The 24,636-nt window shown below is 35.9% G+C and overlaps 1 protein-coding gene across 1 annotated transcript in view; it reads left to right on the top strand.

The window, feature by feature from the left end:
* LOC134754632 (beta-galactoside alpha-2,6-sialyltransferase 2) overlaps positions 1-22,240 on the top strand; it is a 42,097-nt gene extending 19,857 nt beyond the window's left edge. Inside the window, exons 2-5 of the mRNA XM_063690968.1 lie at positions 12,806-12,903; positions 19,360-19,505; positions 21,560-21,690; positions 21,992-22,240. Of these exons, the coding sequence (XP_063547038.1) occupies positions 12,806-12,903; positions 19,360-19,505; positions 21,560-21,690; positions 21,992-22,239 (623 nt within the window). The 3' untranslated portion in view covers position 22,240. The remainder of the gene's footprint in view (positions 1-12,805; positions 12,904-19,359; positions 19,506-21,559; positions 21,691-21,991) is intronic.
* Positions 22,241-24,636: the final 2,396 nt, after the last annotated feature.

The raw sequence follows: 24,636 nt of genomic DNA on the forward strand, positions 1-24,636 counted from the left end.
TATATGTTTTTACTTCGGAAAGGTGTCAATGTTGATACCATAAATGAATTCAGCACCCCCGATTTATACGAAAACGATACCAAACCCGGCCTAGCAGCTTCACTAATGTAGATATTCAAGATTAAAATGAGAGCCCTAAACAAACCTTCAAGAGCGGATATCTCAAAAACTAAACAATATATCGAAAAACTTGACTTAATAAACCTTATAACAAATTAAATTACTTTTCATTTTGTATAAGTGACCATGTCGTTCAGACGCATAGTTTCAGAGATATAAACGAAAAACCGAAAAATGGAACCTTCAAACCCCACTCTCCCCCCAGCACCAGGGTTACGGTCGGGGACTTTTGATATGTTCACCTCCTAACTAGTCCAAACAAAGCTACGAAGTCAATTAATTGTGTTCCTAGCATTTCCGTCTATACCTTCTTATTGCTTGGCCTATATTCCAATTTATAGTAACGCAAACTAGTACCAGACAGATATAATTATATTGCTTGAATGTTCATATCCATGTTATTACAGAATGTCTTTTTAAAATGAGAGCCTAACTTCCATTGTATGGCGGCGGCGGCGGCTAGGTTCGTCTGACTAGTGGACTAGATCCTTTGTGGACCTCTATCACTGAACAATGAGTATATTATTATTAGCTAGTAGCAAGTAGGTGTTAAGTAAATATAGCTATATAGATTTAAATGAACTTATACGATACGAAAAACTTCAGTGGTTTTCTTTTGCTATAGTTACCTGTGGTTTTCACCAGATTAGCTCGTAAAGGCTCTTTTATTCTTCAAAAACTGACCATATTTTATCCACAAAAATGGCAAAGTACGTTGATGCAAATTTCCTCATGTTAGCTGGTAGAATTGACTCATAAATGATGATTTTGAATGATAATATGACATTTAATAGCGCTCATTTGTAACGTTTTACTGTTAGTAGCTTCCTCGCTTTGGTGAAAAATTTTGTGTTTCACTCGGCAGCAAAGTCTGTTTAACCCTAAGGCGAGACCTTTTAATAGTTTGCTATAAAGAGTAAGTAGGTTAAAATTTCCTAATCTCAAAGAGAAAATTAAGATATTCAGTGCGTCACTTTTCAAGGTTCGTCGTGATAAATAACAATGCATCTCTATTATTGTTTTTTTTATTTGGTTTGCTCTCAATTCGAGTTTTGCAATTTACGCTTTTAAGGTAGGCATAGTTTTAAGGGGACCATTGATTACCAGTCCGCCGGACGATATCGGCCTGTCAGTTGTTCGGAACTGTCAAATTTTTGTTCAGGCGGACTGATAATCAGTCGGCCCCTTTAAACTGATTGGGCCTTGCATTGTGTCGCGAATATCGCGAATCGGCTAATAGCTGCCAACGTCATGGAGTAGATGGCGCTCGTAATCACGTTTAAGTGAAATAACCGCTTCTAGGTTGTTGTGATTTTTAAGGGTAAAACAAGAGGGTATACGCGCGAACGACAGGAAGAAAAGGAGGTTGTGTGCGAACAAAGCTACGGCAAGAGTGATATTTGCTTTAGGATCTATTCAAGGAGTTTCTAATGGTGTTATTAGAATAATGAGGTGTCTATTGTAGATTGTGACTAACATTCATTGTGATATCAGTATTCAGAGTGTCAACAGTGATCCGAGGGAATTGTTCATGGCTAATGTAAGTGAAGTTCAATCATAATTATACGAAGGGTTTCGTCCCAAGATATTAGTAATTTAGAATTATAGAACACATTGTAGTTACGAGAAAGTGTAACCACTCATCATATGAACTTAAGGTAAACTTAGTGTGCGGAAAGGGGTCGCTATAAGGGGAGGTTGGAGGCGACTATGAAGCCCAAGTAACCAGATGGATAATCAGGTTTAACTCATGTTATACGTAGGTAACAAAGTAGGACACCAGCAATGAATTATCGTCATCTCACTAACGTCCAGGCCTCGTATAGGTATGCAGTATGTTTACATATCGTATTTCCAGTATCAGTAAAGGCATCAGCTCATTCAGTAAAGGCATCAGCTCATTCGATAGGTTAATAAGTATAGTGAGCTTGACGACATGGTGGAGCATGCTGGGAATTTTTATGCACTCACTGTTATCATCATCAAATGTAACGTATGTTTCTCTCTAACAGATGAAAAGTCAATTTTCTTACGCATGCACAGTCAACAATACTATTAGCTTAGCACCTTTGCATACAAATTTCTATGCAGGGGGTAGTTTTTCTCTGCAGCTGACTGTAGAATTAAAGTGCTAAATTTTTTGGCTTGTTCAGTTCAATTTAATGTTTTATTTCAGGCATGAAGCCCATAATATTTATGTAATCCTTTTCTTGCAAAAAGGCGTTAAGCAGGCGATAATGTTAGTAGTTAACCGGAACACATAGGCAATTAAGTACCTACATTTTATTAAACATTCTTGCTCTTTGATCTTTGGTATACAAGAGATTGCAAATGTCAGTAGGTATAAAAAAATATAGTTTTTAAAAAGTAAGTACCTAACAAAATACAAACACTTTCTTGGTATATTATTTAAATGCAAAATACAGTGAAACCTGGAAAACTGAGATTTCAAGGGATCTGCGAATTAGTCTCACTTTAACAGGTATTCCACTTACACAGTTTTCTCAGATATCCAGGTTGAAGAAAAAAATGTGTCTCATTTAAAGATGGTCTCAAAAATACAGGTTGGTTCAGTAATACCTGGAGGTGAGATAATTAAATGAAACAACCGTTTTTTGTAAATATTAAACAAACAGATGTAATCTTTAGATATAGGTAATCACAAAAAGGTAACAAATCAACAAAAATAATCAAGTTTCCGTTTGTTGTACACAGAAGCGAATCACTCAAAGAAATCTGTCATTTTAGTTTGTCTTTGGGAACCATCAGCACTAAGATGTTTTCAATGCAATAAATTATATCAAATATATACTTATTTCATCGCGTGGCTAGCCACTCAAAATCGGATATTGACTGTTGTATTTCACGTATTGATGAAGGCTTAAGGCTTCGTTTCGGCATATTACAAATATGTACTCATCTCATTATGCACAATAAGCCAAAGTCCGAAATTTGCGAGTAGACTGAGAACGAAACGGAAATTTATTTTCGTCCTACATAAGTCTCAGTAAAAGAGGTTAAAACCACTCACTGTCTCAGTTATAGAGGTAATTTTGACGAAAAAAATCGACAGGACCGCCCAGGTCCCACTTATTCCGGTTTCACGTAGTTTCAAAAATTCTATTTGAAATACAAAATACTAAAATGCTATCTTTAATCTTTGAAAACAATACTAATCAATCAGTTCTATAGAGTGCAAATTTGAAGTTGATTCCTCGTGGTAAGCAGTAGGATAGAATTTCAAGTTATGGTTTTGAAGTTATAAACTTTTAAAAGCATTAATTTATATTTTTAACGTTTTACAGCCAGTATTTGTTACTGGTTGATTTGATAAAAATGTTTGTTTCACCAGGGCAGCAGTTTGTTCTTAACTCACGTGCCTTGAAACCCTAGCAGCGCTCAGGATTCCACTTATTCAACCACTTGTTACGCTCGTGGTCATGTGCGACATTATTATGCAGATTCAACATTTCTATGTTATAAGAATGAGAGTGGCAAAGATTGTCACATCAGAAAAGATCATCTACATACCTACTAAAAGGTATCAGGAAGCATTCGTAATTAGACATGGTGAACGACCCTGTTATGGGCGTGGCATCAGGTTTGGTATGTTTACCATGAATCCTGTAAGACAGGTGTACATCATCAGTTTTTAAGCAATAACTTGGTAATATTTCACCTTCAACACGAGCCATGGAACAGCTCAAATCTCACATTTCATTATGTTGAAACCAGTTACTATTAAAGCAGTAGAAACTTTACACTTAATCAGCAATAATTCAATATAAACGGAAATATCAAAGAAAAAGTGAAGAAGCCCTCCAATGGCAATATTTGATAAAAACAACTTGATTTTTCCCAAAGTTGTGAATAATCAAATTTTTCTCATATGATTGGCACCGCGCGTTACCATACCTGCTCATATTACCTAACAAATTTAAGTTGAAAAGGAAGAAATTTAGGTGTTTATTATGGTCATGTTCACACGAACATGGTTTAATTTTCATATTTATGATTGATTATGTAATTGACAAGTTTCTTTGCTTGTTTAGATTTCTTTGACAAAATCCTGCACTAAATGTTTATTATTTACGACTTTTGAATTAAAATTTGCTGGTCGATTTGTGAACCAGCATGAATCCTTTCAAACAGCGACTTTATCACCTGAGCTACAAGATTCAAATTATGCAGTTGATCAACAATTTAACCTTACTAATTACATCTGTTTAGAAATAGGGTTCCTAGTGACAATTATGACTTCTATGACCTTGCAACTTTATTTGTGACGTTGCAGGAATTAAGATCTTCATATTAAAATAATAAGAATCACTATCTCACATTCATTGTTCTGTGTAGCCAAATAGTTAATAGTATCCAATTTAAAGTTTATTTATCATGCGGGTAGTTGATATTATGACTTGGCAACTGTTGTTGCTTAGCTGGCAAACCAGTTTAGGTCTGACCTCAGATCTGGTATATTTTCTATTACTTCGGGATCTAGTTAAATTGGTGATATACAATATTTTGTGAATTAGATCGCCTAATCATGATGTTCTGTGCCAAGTTCATTCTTACCGGATTGCATGCTTTTCTATAACATGCATTGCTTGCATAATACCCGCTTCATCCAAATTATCAGCTCAGCCCTGATTTAACTAGTCGTGCGCGCAAGTGTGGTGAATTCAAAAACAAAATAAATATATTGCGCGTCTTTATATGAGACGAACGTATCATGTTTAATGTGTTAGGTATAGGAACTAGATTCAACAATATATCGTTCCTTATACTTATATGATCCGTACCTACATATTCTTTTAGAAAGAAACAAAATTTGTTTTATGTACAAATATTTATGTTTAAAACAATACAGTACAAATAAACTTCATTAAACTATGGTACACAACAGGCGGTCTTATCGTTAAAGAGCGATATCTTCCAGACAAACAAACCGGGCTATTATAATTGTATCTTTTGCGCATCCATATTTTCACTGAGCTAAACTCAGAACCATTTAGTTTAATTCGAAATTCGAATTTTACCCTTTCACCTCGTTTGAAGGACTAGAACAACTCATATCATAAGAGATGTTAATATGGAATTTCATGCCTCGATGTTGTTTGTTGTTACAGTTGTAATTGTACCTAACGAGTTGGTTTCTTAGAAGTTGGTATCATTTAGTTGTAGTAACCTGTAATGTGCCTGAGTAAAAATGCAGAAGCCAATTGAAATCAGATTACAATTTGATGTCATATGTACAATGCACATGGCTACCCAAACTCAAAGGACCAGAACCATCACTGGGACTCAATCAGAATCGCGCAGCCATTCCGACTAATGGCACCAGCAAACTGCCAAAAATGGATTTAACAGTAGTAACATAGGTACTCAATTGGCATGCATGATATTTCTGCTCTGAAAGAATAAATGGTTGAAGCATGACGCACTAATTATTTTTAAATAATATTCACTTTATGGATTGCGTTTAATCAGCGTTACATTAAGGTTCCAAAAGGTTTTCTCTTGATGTAGCACAGCACAGTATCTCGATTTATTCCCAATTAACATTCCAATCTAGAGATTGTTATAAGAGAATCAGTAATATCAACTTGGATAAAACAGTAAATGACAAAGGCAAATCTGTGGTATAAATAAGCGACCGCTAATATGTTTGCAGCGAAGCAATACACTTTACCCTAAGGTATAATGACTTCCCATTATTATTGAACCATTGATTCTTGATTCTTAGTATGGAAAGTCCATAGATTAGCGATTAGATAAAGATTAACTAAACTTCTGAATTGTGTAAAATGGAAATGAAAATATTTATTGATAACAATTGTTACATGTTGTTGTTGTTGTTGTATGTACCTATGTACATGCGATGACCCAAACGTAAAGGGTTAAAAATGCTAAACTAAATAATTATTGAGAAGGTTTCAAATGGAAGGCATACTGATTGAATGGGCTAGTGATTTCTATATTATCTGCTAAATGATTTAGATACTTCTAAGTACACAATACATACTTTAATCTAATTTAAGGTGGTAGATATTTGTTAAATGAATTGCGAGTAATACATAAATGAATTAATGTCGCCTACCCAATCGAGTATACTTGTCGTAGATGTACATAGGAGTATACGAACCTATATAGGTATTCATAATAATTAAAGAGACGGTAGCAAGACCATGGTGGAAAAGTTTCTGAATTAGAGAGGAAATTCTCAAGTATTCGGTTATTTTAATAAACGGGATAACAGAAGGAATTCAGATAGTATTTATTTAATCGTATGGCATGTTATACATTGAGGCCAATCACAGTGTAGCCTTGAGGGTGCCAAGCCAAGCAACCAAGTCAGGTGTCAGGGTGTTCAGGTCCTCAGCAGGCTCAAGGCTCAGGCTGATTCTCAGCCTGTTCAGGCGGCGTCAGATTTTCCGTGGAAGCTCAAACCCTTATGGTTTTTTAGTCGGGTCAGATATATGACTTTGCCGAAGCAGACCATTCCGCTTTCCACCTATCCGAAATGTTAAAGCTGCTCAGGCTCTCAGCTGCAGCACAGGTTCAGATAGTACCTATGTTGTATAATATTATGTTTGGAAACATTAAAAAGGACCTTTAGTGAAATTAATCTAACTAAGTAAATATTATACATTATTATTAATTATTTTACTATGCAAAAGTCTCAGACCATTAAACCTATAAAAGTATTATGATGGTACCTACCACATTGCAAACTAATTAATATGATAACGTATTTTTAACAATGATAGTAATTATTGTCTCAGTCCGTGCAAGTAGTTCTGAAATTAAATAATGGCCTAATGACAAAGATACAAGAGTAATGTTTCAGAGTATTTACCTATGTCTTACGAAAAGGAACACTAGGTATTCGATGCATGTAAAGCGAATGGTGGGGGAAGCCGAAACGATCGCAGCGCTTGATGTGGCCAAAAATGACAAGTTTGCAAGCAGTGTCAATTCCCATACTTTTCAGTTAATTTGTTCACGTTTTTTGCTTAAAAATCATATTTACGATAAAAATGGGTCACGATAGCTGTTGTGTAGTAAACTGCAATAATACTAGAGGTAGACGAAACAGTAACAGTATATTTTCAACACTGAGCTAGAAATTAGCATTTTATCTATCTCAACACAGAGTTCTGCTTAGATGTCAATACAATAGTATGGCTAATACAGTATGTACCAACATTAGGTGATTGTAATATTAGTTATAATGCCTGTTATTGAAAACCAGTCAAAAGCATACTTTTGGCACGTAGGGTTGTCTGTCGTCTTTCACAACAGACATTGTGATGCAAGTGAACATTATTTTTAACATATAATGTTTCGATTTAAACCTGTGAAGAAGGGCTATAGGTAACTTCAATTAAGTATTAAACTTTTTATGTTATAGTAAAAGGAAGATAATATTTTAATCATGGGCCAAATAAGTATTGGCGTATGAACGTGACATCAACTGTTCGCTTGTTTATCAGATTTAATCAGATTGATATATAAAATGCAGGCTTGAGCTACACATAAATCAGGATCACAATTAAAATCAGATGTCATATTACTCATATTATAAGGAAGTGCGATATCCTTCTTCATTAATTTTAATATTATAATATTGCCCTAAAATATCGTATTGTTCAGGACGTGGTAATTGTTTTATGTACGACTACTACAGCAGCAATGATCACAAGACTGATTTATCAGTATTATTCATTGCCGTATGTGTCACTGTGAACAGTTGGACACCTGTACTGTGTGGTTCTTCACCAGTGCTCTTTAAGCCGCTCTTTCTTGGGCTCGGTGTAGGTATGCTAGCCTGTAATGTGACTTTGTCTTTAATATTATCTGTTCGCCCAACGTGTGGCCATACGTCCATCCCTACGCTTCCTTGCCATGTGGCCAGTGATTATGAGCTTCTGCAGACTACATGGTCCTGTTTTGCCTCGATAGCCGCAGAAACTAAATACGCGATGGGTACAAACAGTGGATAACCTCGGTTTGACGTTGAGTTCATCGAAAGTTGGTGCAATTGCACTTAGTGCGTTCAAGCATTCATCGCCAGCACCACATCTCAAATGCATCTTTCCTATGATGGGTTTCAGTTTGTAATGGTCTAGGTTTCGGACATGTACTTACAGAAAGTACGAGAGAATAAGGCGTCCGCATTAGTCTTATCCTTGTTTTATGTTCTCTGTCGAGTCGTTTCACTGCAGAAATCAGAAATTATTTATATGCACTGATACAGTTTGGGGATGTTACAAGACATTTGTTTTACAGTTCATGTATTTAGCTTGCATGCAAGCGTGCAAATTTAATATCAATAAAGTTACACACAATAAATCTAAATTAATATAAAATGTCAAATAGAAATACTTAATTGAAAAAGTTAACATAATGGGCATATCACAATACAATTGTATTACAATTATATAACTACTTATGACTAATTTGAATACTGCTGGTATTCGAGATACGACTGCCCATCCCAGCCATCTGCAGCTTTGGCCATCTAAGCTCTTCTGGCCATGCTTTGGTCGCAGGCGCCATCGTCGCTTATTTAAAATCCCAAGTAAACCAACCTCAATTATCCTCAAGCCTCAAGAATAAAATAAAATTCTGGATCGACATTCATCAACTTCGTCTTATTTCTATTGATCCTAGGGTATGGATCTGGTCTGAATCCTGAGTATGGACTAATTACTGACATGCTTAATTTTTGAAGCAGAACCGCAAGTTATTTTCCACAGACACTTAACCTAATATAGTCATGTCATCTGCAAAACGGAGGTTATTGGTTAGCTGACCACCAACTCAGACATAGACACCACCCTCACAGCCTTCCTACTCATTATGTACACACCGATGTTAGTGAACAGTTGATCAACTATAAAAAGATAACGTGAGGTGGTCTCCTCATTTCGCTCATAACCCTGAACATTTTACTCCAGTTAAGGAAATCAAAAGCCTTTGCGAAGTCAATAAAGCACATGTCCATAAAGAGTATACAGACGCTGCGCCAAAATTGCCACACGTTGAGTATTTGCTACCGAGTTGTGATGTGAAAATTCGTGAATAAAGGAAACAAAGTGGATCAGTTTGATAGACACAGCAGTTAAAATACCGTAGTACGGGAAGTTGGCGATTATTACACTTAATTTAAGATCTGATCGATTACATCAATTAAGGAATAGGCATGTAAAGTCGTAATTAATAGGCACCTCGGATGTACAGTATATGTATTACTATTGCTATGCTGTTTCTACGGTCCTTAGCATGACTGATTATGTACACGGGGATGTAACGCAGTAAAAAAGAGTTGTTTACAGGTTTTGTAATTAATTAAAAATAATGTAGGTACTTAGTTTAAATTATTTGAGTGTAGCTTAGGTTAAATGCATTGATGGCTTTTAGACCTAATAGAGGCTGACGATTTGACTGTACCAACTTATTTAAACCAGATTATCTCACACCAGGCGAAAAATAAAAGCACCAGAAAATGATTAGAGAAATGAAAACCGCAGTTATTTTGGCCACAATAAATCAGAATGAACTGACATCACATCACTTGTTTTGGATTTGACAGTCCGAAATAACAGCCTGATTTGGCAAGTCGGTTGATAATCCTTAGCTTAGCTTAATAAAAAAAAAAAAAAGAATGTGGCTCTTGTGAGTTGTAGATAGGTTCTATTTTACATTCTGATTTGTGATCATATGAGAATAGCGTGTTTCTTCCTTGGATTGGGAGGGCTACCGGATATGAAGTAGGTACACCCAGAGATGGATATGTCAATTACTTAGGTATAATAGATAAGCGAATAGATTAAAATACTTGACATAGTAGATTACTGCCAGTAGTATTCAGTAAAGAGAAGTGGGAACTTAGGTTACATACACTTCCCGGTCGGATAAGACGGTCGCATTTGTCTGTGTAATAACTATCAGTGCTTATAAAAACGTGGGTTCAGTTCGATCACGCGGTTGACGCGGTGTTTAATAAAGTTGCAGTTGTTTAATTATACACGCAAATTATGCTGGTCATTATGTTTACGTCTGCTGTAGTAAAAGTTGTGACACTTGAAGTAGTGAAATAAGATGTTAACGATATCATAAGAGCAAAGCAGCATATTACATCACAGATGGTAGTCATAGATAAAATATATCGCGAACGGAGTTCTCACAGTCTAACAACACCGATGATTGATATCAAATTGCGTGGCCACTCTCTGACATATTAGGTCGCATGACGCTGTATCTTTCTCGTGAACTAGATTGTAACTAAGGACTGCTCGAAGCAATCTGGAACAGAACGCGCTAGAGTGTGAGTAATACCATTGGTCATAGGTAGACCAGTAACGGATCAGAGATGACAAACCGCAGCCGTGATCCTACTCAGCTCAACTCAGACATCAATAAACGCTCACACCAATCTCAGAATTCTGCTTTCAATCAGTTTAACACTATTAATGAATGCTCAAACCAGTCCCAGGATCATATTATTAATCAGCTCAGCACAAACATTGATGAATGCTCAGACCAGTCTCAGGGATTCTTTATCAGCTCAGCAAAAATACAGATGAACAATCAGATCAGTCTCAGAAACGGCGTGCCTCAGCGCATTTCTACAACGTCATCAGAAATTATACGAAATCTCAGGCCATACCAATTCACAGCGCAAAAGCCGAGAGAGGCAGTTCGAGATTGAACGGCTAAAATACATTATAATTCACATTAGTGTTCTTATCATCAACTCAATCTTATTGGTGTTTCAATTATCATCTAATTGTTGATTTATTTACATGTTTGCCTATTGGCATCTAACTTCAATTAAAAGAGTAGCTTTTTCCTGCGGGGCGCGAGTGTCGCGAATATCGCGAATCGGCTAATAGCTGCCAACGTCATGGAGTAGATGGCGCTCGTAATCACGTTTAAGTGAAATAACCGCTTCTAGGTTGTTGTGATTTTTAAGGGTAAAACAAGAGGGTATACGCGCGAACGACAGGAAGAAAAGGAGGTTGTGTGCGAACAAAGCTACGGCAAGAGTGATATTTGCTTTAGGATCTATTCAAGGAGTTTCTAATGGTGTTATTAGAATAATGAGGTGTCTATTGTAGATTGTGACTAACATTCATTGTGATATCAGTATTCAGAGTGTCAACAGTGATCCGAGGGAATTGTTCATGGCTAATGTAAGTGAAGTTCAATCATAATTATACGAAGGGTTTCGTCCCAAGATATTAGTAATTTAGAATTATAGAACACATTGTAGTTACGAGAAAGTGTAACCACTCATCATATGAACTTAAGGTAAACTTAGTGAGCGGAAAGGGGTCGCTATAAGGGGAGGTTGGAGGCGACTATGAAGCCCAAGTAACCAGATGGATAATCAGGTTTAACTCATGTTATACGTAGGTAACAAAGTAGGACACCAGCAATGAATTATCGTCATCTCACTAACGTCCAGGCCTCGTATAGGTATGCAGTATGTTTACATATCGTTTTTCCAGTATCAGTAAAGGCATCAGCTCATTCAGTAAAGGCATCAGCTCATTCGATAGGTTAATAAGTATAGTGAGCTTGACGACACATTGATCACAACTAAATAGATTATCGATTGTCACGATCGTCGTGATTGGAAATGGTTGTGGCCTAGGAGGATATAACCAAACGGAGCCGCCACGTCTGTAATTTGCTGTACAAAAAAGTCCGCCGATTTTTGCGGGGGAGGGGAACGACGTGGGAACGTCAAATGTATGCGTAACGTCAAAATAGCCATGTCAGATAAACGTCAGTCCATACATTGTGTATGAGCATTGGCCGACTATTTTCGACAGAGGGGAAACCCTGTTAATGGCTACTCCGTTTGGTTATATCCTCCTAGGTTGTGGCGGTTGATAGAGAAATTAGTCAGCAGTATTCGTAGGTTATAATACTCCTGTATGAATAACAGATAAAGGTCTGATTGGTATAAACGTTTGGACGGTACATATGTCCTTTTAAGAATCGTCTTTATTGTATAGCGGAGGTGAAATCACCGATACGGGAAATCCGATTGATTCAATAGTTAATGTTGCAGTTTTACCGCATCAGGCCAGCCCAGGAATACACGTCTGTGTACAGTCAACGACGAGGTTAGGTTTACGTTTTTCGGCTTAGCACAAAGAAGTATCATAAATATGGTGCAAAAGTGTACCTAAACATATTCTGGACGTCGACTGTACAACATACATGTGTGATTAATAAGTCTTTATAATCACAAAAAATAATCATTATTCAGGGAATGTAAGTATTTCAATATACAAGTAATAGGTTTATTCAACATAATTTAATTGGCCATTTCAACTGTTTGAAAACCTCATATCTCGAAATCTTAGAGCTCGAAATGGTTTTCGAAATAGAACATTAAAAAAATATTAACAATCCTAATTCAATAACGCTCATTAGGTAGGTACATCATATAAATAAACTATATAACTAGTACATTCTTCAAATTGACGAAGATAAAATAAATACATAAAATTAATAAATATATATAACTATTTCAAGGTCTTAGTCATAAAAACTCTTAGGCCTCCTATTGGAATGAATCTTGTAATTTTTGTTGCGGTGTTTTCCCTTACCCGCCTTACCTACCGCAAGCCATACCTATAATTAATGAATTTCTTTTATGTAGACTCGCACGATATGGTCGTACGTTTCAACAACGCACCTACTGAAAACTACACTGACGATGTCGGTTCCAAAACAACTTTTCGTATCGTTAACTCACAAGTAAGTATATTTGTATATGTGGCTATTATTGTACTTCTACTCTAGACAAAAAAAACAAAATCGCTCTCCTTGATGCGACTGGCAAATCATATTACTTTTTGGCAACCAGGTTTTTTAACCTAATTTGACCCAGCTGAATCCGAATTTGCCTGTTGCCCGATCGAATTATTGACCGGAAGTGAGATATTCAAGATGGCGGCCATTATTACCCTACATAGCGACCCCAATGAGTTCCTTACATGGAGACCCATATTTTGTAAATACATTTTTTAATAATAATTTAATTTTTAATTTCAATTTTATTTATTCGGGAAACATACAGCACATAATAATACAATAAGGTAAAATATATAGTTAGAACATAGGCCAAAAGAGTTTCCACTTATAGTTAATACAAAATTCCTTTGCTCCGAAAAAAAAAATACAATTATTAGGTATTTTGAATTTAAAGTTGAATTTAACAATAACATCCAGTAAATTCCTCGAGCACGATTAAAAATATAACAAGCATAATTTAGAATTTGGAAAATAACAAGCACAATTTCAATTTAGAATTTGAAATCAAATAGGTACAATTACAATAACAATCATAACAATACAACACAAGATTACAATTTTATTACTAGCTACGAGTTAACAAAATTTGTCATTTTTTATATTTTTTATTTTGTTTGATGACAGAAACAAATCTATTACACCTATGCTGGAACAAATCAATGTGTGAATATTTCTTATTGTATATATTGCATGCTCTTGCTAAAAATTTGTTGTTTACATATTTTATGCGAGTGAAGCTGAAGGCCTAATATAGGGCCAAACTCTGAAGCTGAAGGCCTAATGCGTTCAAGAGAGGCGTTCCTTATGTGGTCAAACACAAAATATTAGTACAAGTGTCTAAATGCGGAAACTGAAGGAATAACTACCCGCAGCTCGGCCTTCGGCCTCGCTTAGTTGCGCTCACCTATCAGCCTTAAACGGAGCTCGGCCTTCGGCCTTCATAATCGAGATACTTGGTTGCGTTTCCGTTTCAGGAAGTTGGAGATTATGCCCGATCCACTAGTAAGAGTGTTGATAAGTTCACGGGCGTGTTCAACCTTTGGGTCATGGGTTGTGGGTCTTCAGTTTTCGCATTTAGACACTTGTACGCGTAGAAGCGCGCTTCTCTCGGAAGCTTTGGGCCTTTGGATCTACGTGGAAATCGTCCTACTGCCTCCGCATTTGTTAGGCGCTTGTATTGTCGTTCCGTGTTTGAGCACTCCTGCAGCTCGGCCTTCGCAATTGAGGAGATACTTGCCTATCGGACGTGCCCGGCCCTCGGCCTTATGCGGAGCTCAGATTTGTACAAAAAGCGTGCGTCTGTTAAACGCTTGATGTAATGAATTTTAAGTAAAGCTTGTCAAACAGTACTTCACACCGGGTCACCGACTTTTGTTATATAAAGCGCAGGTTCGACCCCATATGGAGTATTGTTTTCATCTCTGGTCTGGTCTGGTCTTCTCAAGGGTCGGCAATGCTTAAGTGGCACCTGTGATGTTGTTTATGTCCATGGGCGACGATGACTGCTTCCCATCAGGCGGCTCGTCTGCTCGTTTGCTGACTATCACATAAAAAAAGTAATATCGTATCATTTTAGGTTATTTGGCCTTCGTTAATAAAACAATTGATTCATTAAATACTTGTTGGAATTCATATATTGTTATACTAGACGCAGTTTTACACCAAAAAATGTTTTTTAATACAGTTGCTCATAAAGTGCTACTTTTCGTGGCTGTTTAGGAAAGTTGGTTTTCGCGACCTAGTGCTTTTTACTTTTCCATTTTTTTTAAATTTTAACTTGTTCCAATTCATGACTACTTATTGATGAGTGTTAATATTAGTTTCCTTTAAAAGTCGTAATAACATAAAAACCTACTGTTAATGCAAGAATACGAAAAATATGCTTATTTCATATTTTATTACCTCTTCATCATTATAAGTATTATAACACGTTTATTTTTTAATGTTGAAAAACCGTTCTTAATAAGTTGTCTGAATGGAACGGAACGCCTGTCAAAGAAGAGAAGTATTTTCTTACTGCAAGAATGTTTTAAGTTTCCAAAGGCAACATTCGATATTGTTTTTATAAATATACGATACACTAATAATCGTAAATAACGATATTTAGGTAATAATAGTACAATGTTTTAATATTTACAATTGTTTCTGTCTTATAGAACATGCAAATGAAAAAAAAAAAACTTTCATTGAAGTGGGTTTAATAATAATAACAAAATAGTCGAATAAAAGCTAGAAAAACACCTCTTCATAATGTCAATGTCACTGATGTCAGTGTCACAGAATTAATAATATAAAAGTTTCTAATTCCATTCCTTACTTGTTGCTTTTCTTATTTTTTCGCAACTGTATTAAAAAACGTCGTTCGATACACGTGCGGATATGTCATTCTTCACTCGTCCCGAGTCTTCTCGGTACTCGTGAAGTAATGACATACTTTCCGCACTAGCATCGAAATGTACTATACTGTGCGCACATAGATTAAATGTCCCAAATGCTTAATAAATGGCTAAAATATTGATTAAATTATTTAATAAATATATATATATATATACATATATAATATTAAATATAATTAAAGCCTTCGGGTACATTTTGTGCCATAACGAGGCTTCACTGCTGGGATTTCGTTTTGCCGTGCGGCCTGTGGTGCGGCGTGCGGCGCTGACGACGATTTTTGTTTAATCTTTAAAGGGCTGTATATTTGGAATTATCGCACATAGGTACTTCAAACTTTCCCAAAATAAAAATAAATATGGGTCTCCATACCAGGAACTCGTTAGGGTCGGTAATAATAATCCGCCATCTTGAATATGTATCTGCCGGTCAAGATTTCAATCGAGCAACCGGCAAATTCGGATTCAGCGGGGTCAAATTAGGTTAAAAAACCCGGTTGCCAAAAAGTAATATGATTTGCCAGTCGACATTGTTTTTTTTTTAAATGACCAGGGAGCCGATTTTTGAATTTCGAGCGCTCGATTTCGTGATTTTCCCTTCAATATATCTCCAATACTAGGCATTTAAATTCTATTACTAACAGTTCTATATCTATTGCTCGTAATTCTAAATTATCAATTCGCCGTTTCCCACTTTCTAGTGACGAAATAAACCGCTCCAAAGTCAAAAATCGGCCCCCAGACTAATATTGCGATGTGATGATATGATATGAGCTAATATTTACATAGCACTCATAAAAATGTCTCTTTTCAACCAACTTATAAAAAAGAATAAGGTTACCAATTTTTTTTTGTATTTATTACCTCAGAGCTCCGTCATTTCTAAGGACCATTTGTACCATTTCACTAACCTGGGGTTAATCGGTTAAACCGTTAACCCAGTGTCAAATTGTACTGGCAACCATGGTAACTCCAGGTTTAATCTGTAAACTGCGGGTTAGTGAAGAGTGCAAGTGGCGCTAAATAGATTTGTTTATTTTTTATAAGTATATTAGTTCTGGGTTGGTCCCATTTTTGTCAAAATCCAGTTCTGATGATGGGCTCCATGAGGAATTGAAGGAACACCTCAAATCTTGATAGATACAGATACAGAACTTGAAACGTACCTAATAGTACCTACCCGAAGCGCGAATCTTTTTAGTGCCATAACTGTTTGGCCATAGGGGTCATCCAGTAACGTTTAGGGGGTGGGGGGGTTCACGAAAATGTGACATGTTGTGACAAGGGGGAGGGTTGAGTCACAAACTTTGTGACGTCACTTTAACTTACATTATTTTATTCGCTGTACAGTTAAATAACAAATTTTTGGAACGATAATCGTTTTTAATCATTTAATTTTCTTTTCTGATCTGTTTTGGGTTATAAAATTAGAAAATTACTAATATATATTTTGTCAAAAATATTTTGATAAAATATTAATAATACTTAATTAACAATTAATAACTAAACGACTATTAAAATGCCTAGAATACGTAGTTTTGAAAAATACTTCAGTACTACACTGCATTTTGGTTCAAAGTTTCGAGAGATTTAATGTATTCAGAATAGGACAATATCATGCTCCTTTTATAAAACGAAACGCATACATCTTTTTAGGGTTCCGTACCCAAGGGGTATAAACGGGACCCTATTACTAAGACTCCGCTGTCCGTCTGTCTGTCTGTCCGTCTGTCTGTCACCAGGCTGTATCTCATGAACCGTGATAGCTATTAGACAGTTGACATTTTCACAGATGATGTATTTCTGTTGCCGCTATAACAACAAATACTAAAAAGTACGGAACCCTCGGTGGGCGAGTCCGACTCGCACTTGGCCGGTTTTTTTTCGTTCGGTCAAATATTTGCAAGCAAAGTCAACCTTAAATAAACCTTATTTCGTTGAAAGAAGTGTTACAAATGGTCAGATAAACTATCTGTTCAGTCTCCTTAGAAAATACAATAAACCACGTACAAGATCAAAACATTAATTTATATTATATGAGACTACGATTCCGATTTAAAAAAACCGGTCAAGTGCGAGTTCGTCTAACTCGCGCACCGAGGGTTCAGTACAAACTTTAAATTTTCTCATGTAAATAGAATCACGAAAGACTTTTGAGAAGTATACTAAGCGTAATTGTGTACAGCGCCATCTATCGGCAAATTGGCTAACTAATTTGCGCGACCTGTATGTATGTTGGTTTTTCAGGGATAATTATGCCTTGTCATGTGAACCGATTTCAACAATTTTTGTTTTATTTGAAATAAGGTGTTTCTAGTGTAATCTCATAGACATCAAGTATGACATACACCCGCAAATAGGCTTATGTTGCAAATGAAATTAGAAAATGTTTTATGATAATTAAGAAAAAGGTTTTCAAGAGTGAGAAAAATTAATTCAATAATATTTTTTCCTGTAATATTTATGATAATGTTATTATACTGCAATAACAATTTTTTTCGTTGGTAAACTTCGGAGATAAGGGAGGGGGGGTATGGTTTGTTTTTTCACATTTTCCTTTATAACTCAATTTTTTATTTCTATGAAAAACAAATAAAAATGGTAATGTTATGTTCAATTTGAGCTCTTTCAAATGATATCCCACTCGACCTAGTAACTATTAGGCTTTGAAATTCTGCCCCCTCTTTATATTGGGCATTTTTCATAATTAATATCAATAAAATAAAATAAATACACTTCCAATGTGTTTGGGTTAGCGTTGTTCATAACTATTCCAAATTTCAAATCGATACTTCAGTAGATCTCGAGACATTTAGCAATGCGACAGAAAGACAGACTGACAGAGTCGCACCATAAGGGTTCCTTTTGTACCTTTTTGGTACGGAACCCTAAAAAGCGCACTAATATTACGGAATAGTATGCGCATATGTTTTCTAAAGTTTTTCTTGCCAGGTTCATGTTTTTATTGCAGGATTCCTCAAAATTCCCGTACTACCGTTCTGTTTTCATCATCATAATCTAGAGTGTATGACGATTAATTAGAGGCCCGTTTCAATCATATATGCTTCAGTTTATTTTAGTCCCAAGTGCTTAAGAAAATTGACCGTCTCCTTTGTAGCCGTCACATGGCTAGTTTTTACGTACACGCTATATTATATTTGTCTATGACTTTTCTATAATTTTGTTAGTTGGTATGAAAACTAGTCTTAGACAAATCCTGAACTTTAATTACATCTTAAGCGAACTAGAACTTGGCACCCATATAGATTTCAATTATTTTTCCGGCAAAGTCAACAACAACGCATATTCTTAATATTGAACTTGGCGCTCATTTCACATTTATGTTTTTGATGGGATGTTTTTTCCCGTGGCGTCAGGAGCTCAGCGTTTCGCTTCTTAGTCTGGCGGCCAAAAGGTTAAATAAAGGAAACCGACTTCAAAAAGGATAGAATTAAGTAAGCATTACTCCTATTTTATGTGCGCTATAGCAACTGATGTGGTTGAAGTCGGTGCCAATTCGGTCAATAATACCCCCATACGACATACGAATAATGGAGAGCTTTTTTTCTTCCTTATCATTCAGCAGTCGTTAGCACTCGGTTCGACAGTGTATTGTAGCTTTTTAGAGTTGGCTTAGGCACCGACTTCAAAAATATCAGTTGCCACTGTTGCTAGCGCATTTAAAAGGTGAAATATTTTATTTTATCATTTTTTGTCGTTTTTTAATGATTTTATATTCTTTAAATAAAGATAATCTTAGGCGGTGGGTTGAAATTCACTACGGGAGGATGTACTTATCAAGGAGGAGGTGGTAGAGGCAGTCTTCCTTAACTAAGAATGTTGTGAGGTACCTAGTAACGTGATGGTTTTGTAGAAGAGCAAAACCCAAAGCTGTCTACAAAAGCCGAACCTTCGGCCATACAGTATTTAACCATTATTAAATTTACTACTCACGACCCGTCTGAGTTTAGCTGTAGAACTATAGACTGTGTTTGGTGGTTTGTAGGTTGTGGCCAAGACTGAATACAACTTCCTCGAGGATCCACTGTATTGTAACATATCGATCTTAATATGGGATCCTGCCAATTACTCTTCGAACTTGGATGACTGGTACCGGTCACCTGACTACCCCCTGTTTCAAGTGTATAAGAGGTAGGTATTTACACGTAGGTATATTCTATACTTATATTTGTGATTTTTATGATCATGAATTGAATTTAAACAGTATAAAATTAAAAATATATATTTGAACTGAAATATATATCATACACTAAAGAAAAAGTGACAAAGTCCACCGGTGGCCGAGGCGGGAAACGAACCCGCGTCTTTAGCGTACGCGACTAACGTCCTGACCACTAGACCACCCGGCCAGTTGAATATAAATTCGAAATCATAAAACATCAAATTTCGAAAATAAAATTATTTATTTATAAATTTTAGGGTTCTGCACCCAAAGGGTAAAAACGGGACCCTATTACTAAGACTCCATTATCCGTCTGTCCGTCTGTCTGTCACCAGGCTTCTCATGAACATTGATAGCTAGCCAGCTGAAATTTTCACAAATGATGTATTTCTGTTGCCGCTATAACAACAAATATGTTATATATTAATTTTGTTGTTTTTGTTACCTGTCGTGATTGTTTCACCTGATGGTCTCACCGGAAGATCAGCGCTGGAAGTCGCCATCAGCATGCCGAGGTGAGACCATTTCGTGGCACTTTTTCTTTTTTATGTTTCTCTGTTTTGTATAATTTTCTATTTGCTAACGAATAAATTCTTTCTATTCTATTCTATTCTATTCCATTCCATTCCATTCCATTCCATTCCATTCCATTCCATTCCATTCCATTCCATTCCATTCCATTCCATTCCATTCCATTCCATTCCATTCCATTCCATTCCATTCCATTCCATTCCATTCCATTCCATTCCATTCCATTCCATTCCATTCCATTCCATTCCATTCCATTCCATTCCATTCCATTCCATTCCATTCCATTCCATTCCATTCCATTCCATTCCATTCCATTCCATTCCATTCCATTCCATTCCATTCCATTCCATTCCATTCCATTCCATTCCATTCCATTCCATTCCATTCCATTCCATTCCATTCCATTCCATTCCATTCCATTCCATTCCATTCCATTCCATTCCATTCCATTCCATTCCATTCCATTCCATTCCATTCCATTCCATTCCATTCCATTCCATTCCATTCCATTCCATTCCATTCCATTCCATTCCATTCCATTCCATTCCATTCCATTCCATTCCATTCCATTCCATTCCATTCCATTCCATTCTATTCTATTCTATTCTATTATAAACTATTCTATTCTACTCTACTCTACTCTACTCTACTCTACTCTATTCTATTCTATTCTATTCTATTCTATTCTATTCTATCCTATTCTATTCTAAAAATACTAAAAAGTACGGAACCCTCGGTGGGCGAGTACGACTCTCACTTGTCCGGGTTTTTTTTCTTACGTTTCTTCAACAAGTTACTGAAAGATAAGCAATGCGTGGGTACTTCGCGCACCCCTGCTTCTTTAAACATATTTATATCAATATTTGACGAAAAAAAAATTGTGAGTGTCGTGGGTCGTGGAACGAAGTTAAGAAAGACTGGTGACGTGGTTCATGCTCATGCTTGTGTTCGTGCTCGTGCTTGTGTTCGTGTTCGTGCTCTGTTGTGTTGTTCCGTTCTGTTCTGCTCTGCTCTGCTGTTTTGTTTTGTTTTAGTTACTTTTTAATTTCCACTTTCATTTCACTTTTTACTTTTTAGTTTTATTTTTTACGTTTTACTGTTTACTTTTTACGTTTTACTTTTTAGTTTAGTTTTGTTTAGATTTTAGTTTTTAGTTTAGTTTAGTTTAGATTTTAGTTTTTAGTTTTGTTTTTAGTTTTGTTCTATTCTTTAGTATGGCTTGTGACGTCAATATTTAACCTTTGCATCTCTCGCACTAGTATGGTATGTGACGCCAATATCAAACATTTGCATAGGTATCGCAGTAATATGGTATGTGACGATTTGCATCTATCGCACGTCTGTGACGGTAAAATCTTACACTTTTTTCGCCACCCCCTATCCGCAAACCGTCCGATAAGGAACTTATTTCCAAAAAAAAAAAACAATTAAACATTTTAAAGTCATCATACCAATCGCAGAATTTGGGTTTAGATGGCTTGATCTGTTGCAGGTTTTTGGAGTTAAATCCAGATGCGGATGTCCACATATTGAATCCTCAAGTACTATGGGAAATATGGACTTTGTTACAAAGTTCCGCACCTAAACGAATTCGAAAAAATCCTCCATCGTCTGGCTTCATAGGTATTTGTTTATTAAGAAGTTTTTAATGTAAGTAAATTTGTATTAGTTTAAAAAGCGATGTGTGCCTACTTACTAATAGTCATATTAGTCATACTGTACTAATTGTTCCATGTAGGTATGTATGTAAGTGTTGTGTGATGCATCTCTTCATCCTGCAACAGACTGAACTTGTTATATGCCTGTGCGGAAATATGGTGGCGTCACTTTCGTTTCGTTTGGGATTTGTGATACAAAATTTAAGTATTTGCCATCCTTAGAATTCAGTTTACAACGTAAATATATGGTATGTTTCTGTTTCCAGGAATATGGTTCGCACTGCATCGCTGTGCGAACGTTCGTGTCTTCGAGTACGTGCCTAGCTCACGCGGCACAACACGCTGCCATTACTACTCGGCGCACAAAGACCGCCATTGTACGTTAGGCTCTTGGCACCCGCTGGCTCAAGAGAAAATTCTTGCTAATCTGATGCGTAATAACTCGGATTTCGATACTTATCAACGAGGATTTATTAATATACCAGGAGTAGAGTCTTTTGACTGCCCGGATTGATTTTAGGCAAACTGATACGAAAATGGTGTGTTTCTTATTATTCTAACCTATCTGCAGTAAGTAAATCACGTATTGATCGTTTTAGGAGTAATAATTCAATTCCTTTTCGTAGGTTTATAAAAACTACATTTTAGGTCGCGCTTTGGTATTAACAAAGATAGATATAACTCCGTAATAGATGGATACAGTCTAAGGAAAAAACGTGCCTCGAAAATCAAGAAAATTTAATTTTCGTTCAGAGGGCGCTACTAGTTTTGTAGTAATAATCTTGATAATGATAACTAAGCGCTTTGATGCCTTATATAACTATTTTACTTATCAGAAATTTTGTTTTCACCACACCAGTTCGTCAAGGGTCCCTTTATGAATACTTACTTTAAAAACTGACGAGAAAGTTTCATTTTATCCACAAGAGTGACAAAGTCATATACTTTTACGTGATAACGTCTAATAAATCGATGAACACCGGTAGCATACACGAAAAAGTGTCACGTTGTGGACAGATCTGCATGGTAACGTTGTGGACAGATCTCCATGGCAACGTTACGGCCTTCTCATCAATGTTTTCTTATAACGTTATCACGCAATATGATCGTCCGTAAACCGACTTTACAGACAACTATATTTCTTTGTTGGTGCCTCATGTTGGCTGGTAGAATAGACTTAAGTTATGACTGAATGATAAATATTTCGTAACTTTCATTTGTATTTGATTTGTTAAGTTTTATACCTATTTTCTTCGGGTTCGTATGGTGAAAAATGTTGTGTTTCACTCGGGGGCAAAGTTTGTTTAAACCTCGTGCCTTGAAGCCCTTGCAACGCTCACGATTCCACTTTTAGAACCACTCGTTACGCTCTTGGTTCAATTTTGGAGTCTTTTTTTGGCTCGGGTATCAAAATTCGCACAAGGGGTTAAATAACCCGTTCCCTTGTAAAACAAACTATTAGTTACTTAAAGCTGGTCGATTTACTGAAACCCATCTTATATGTCTGAAGTATGTAGAGGCAGTGTACGCCAACGCCAAGTCACCGACAAGTTGTACATCACGTATGGTGCGACCATACATTGTCACTAGCAAGAGTGCCAAGTTGTGGCATACTTAGCGTAGATACGTAGATTGACTCCAGTACCTATTAATTACTTATCGTTAAGACTGGCTAAGACTTATCGAAATTACGTCCAAATATTTACTATATTATTCCCTGAAGTGTGATTTAAAGATTGTTTAGAATTAATTAGATAATACCTATATAATCCGGACCAAGCTGATTTTGCAATAACAAAGTGTGGAAAATTGTTTAAAATTAATTAGATAATACCTAAATGATCCGGACCAAGCTAATTTTGCAATAACAAAGTGTGGAAATGTCATCATAAATATCAAGTTTGTATGAAAATATTTTTGTAAAATGACACACTTTGTTCTGTGAAAGTCGGTAAAGAGGTTAGACGGACTTTAGTACCTGTTATCGAAGGTTGTAATAATCTTTATTTTAATATAAACATAATTGTCAACACGAATGTCTAGTTTGATGTTTACTACACATCAAAATACTTAGGTAGATCCTACCTGCTCGGTTTTCCTCTGAAAAAGTGAATAGATGTGGTCATAATTAAAATAGCGATATTAGAGGTCTCAACCCCCAGTATTATGTATTACTTTAGATTAGTTTAGATTGATTGAAAAATAAACAATTTATTTATTTATTACCTACAATGCGTGTAGCTTTGATTGTTGAAATTATTATTGTTCGTATTTAATGTACAGTTGCCATTTTTATTAATGTACCTACTCGTAATCTATTGTGTCTACGATTACTAATAATCAGAGGTCGGACAAATCATCGCAAAACCATCAAAAATCACATATCTCAAAATAGGACAAGATTTATTAAACTCGTATTATGTACAGTAATTTTGAATAAAATTTCCAGATTATACTCAAAACTGCAGTTCAAAATTGTTAAAAAAAATTATCCTGTTCCATACCATATTTATTTTTGCGATAATTTGTCCGAATTTTGCTAATAATCATAACCACTGTGAAATAAAAAGTAGATGTCTTATGTAATAAGAAGTAGATGTTCATGAACTCTACTGTAGGTAATATCTTAATTTGTGACGTTCTCAAGCAAAAGGCACATCGGCGCTTGCTATAAGCACGCGCTGACAGGTTATTCGTATAAAGATACGAGCAAATTTCGTCCTTATGGTAAGCGAAAATGTGGTACCTTGTAATTGATAACGTCACATTTACATAATTGTTATAAAAGTACATGTATATTATATGGCTATCAACAAAAGAACATTATAATAAATAAACATGCCAAGTTTAACAACAATTTTCTTTTCATAACAATAGCTCCCATTCATTTGTTCTGTTACGAAAGTTTTGG

The sequence above is a fragment of the Cydia strobilella genome, chromosome Z (genome assembly GCF_947568885.1).
Source record: "Cydia strobilella chromosome Z, ilCydStro3.1, whole genome shotgun sequence".
Classification (NCBI taxonomy): domain Eukaryota; kingdom Metazoa; phylum Arthropoda; class Insecta; order Lepidoptera; family Tortricidae; genus Cydia; species Cydia strobilella.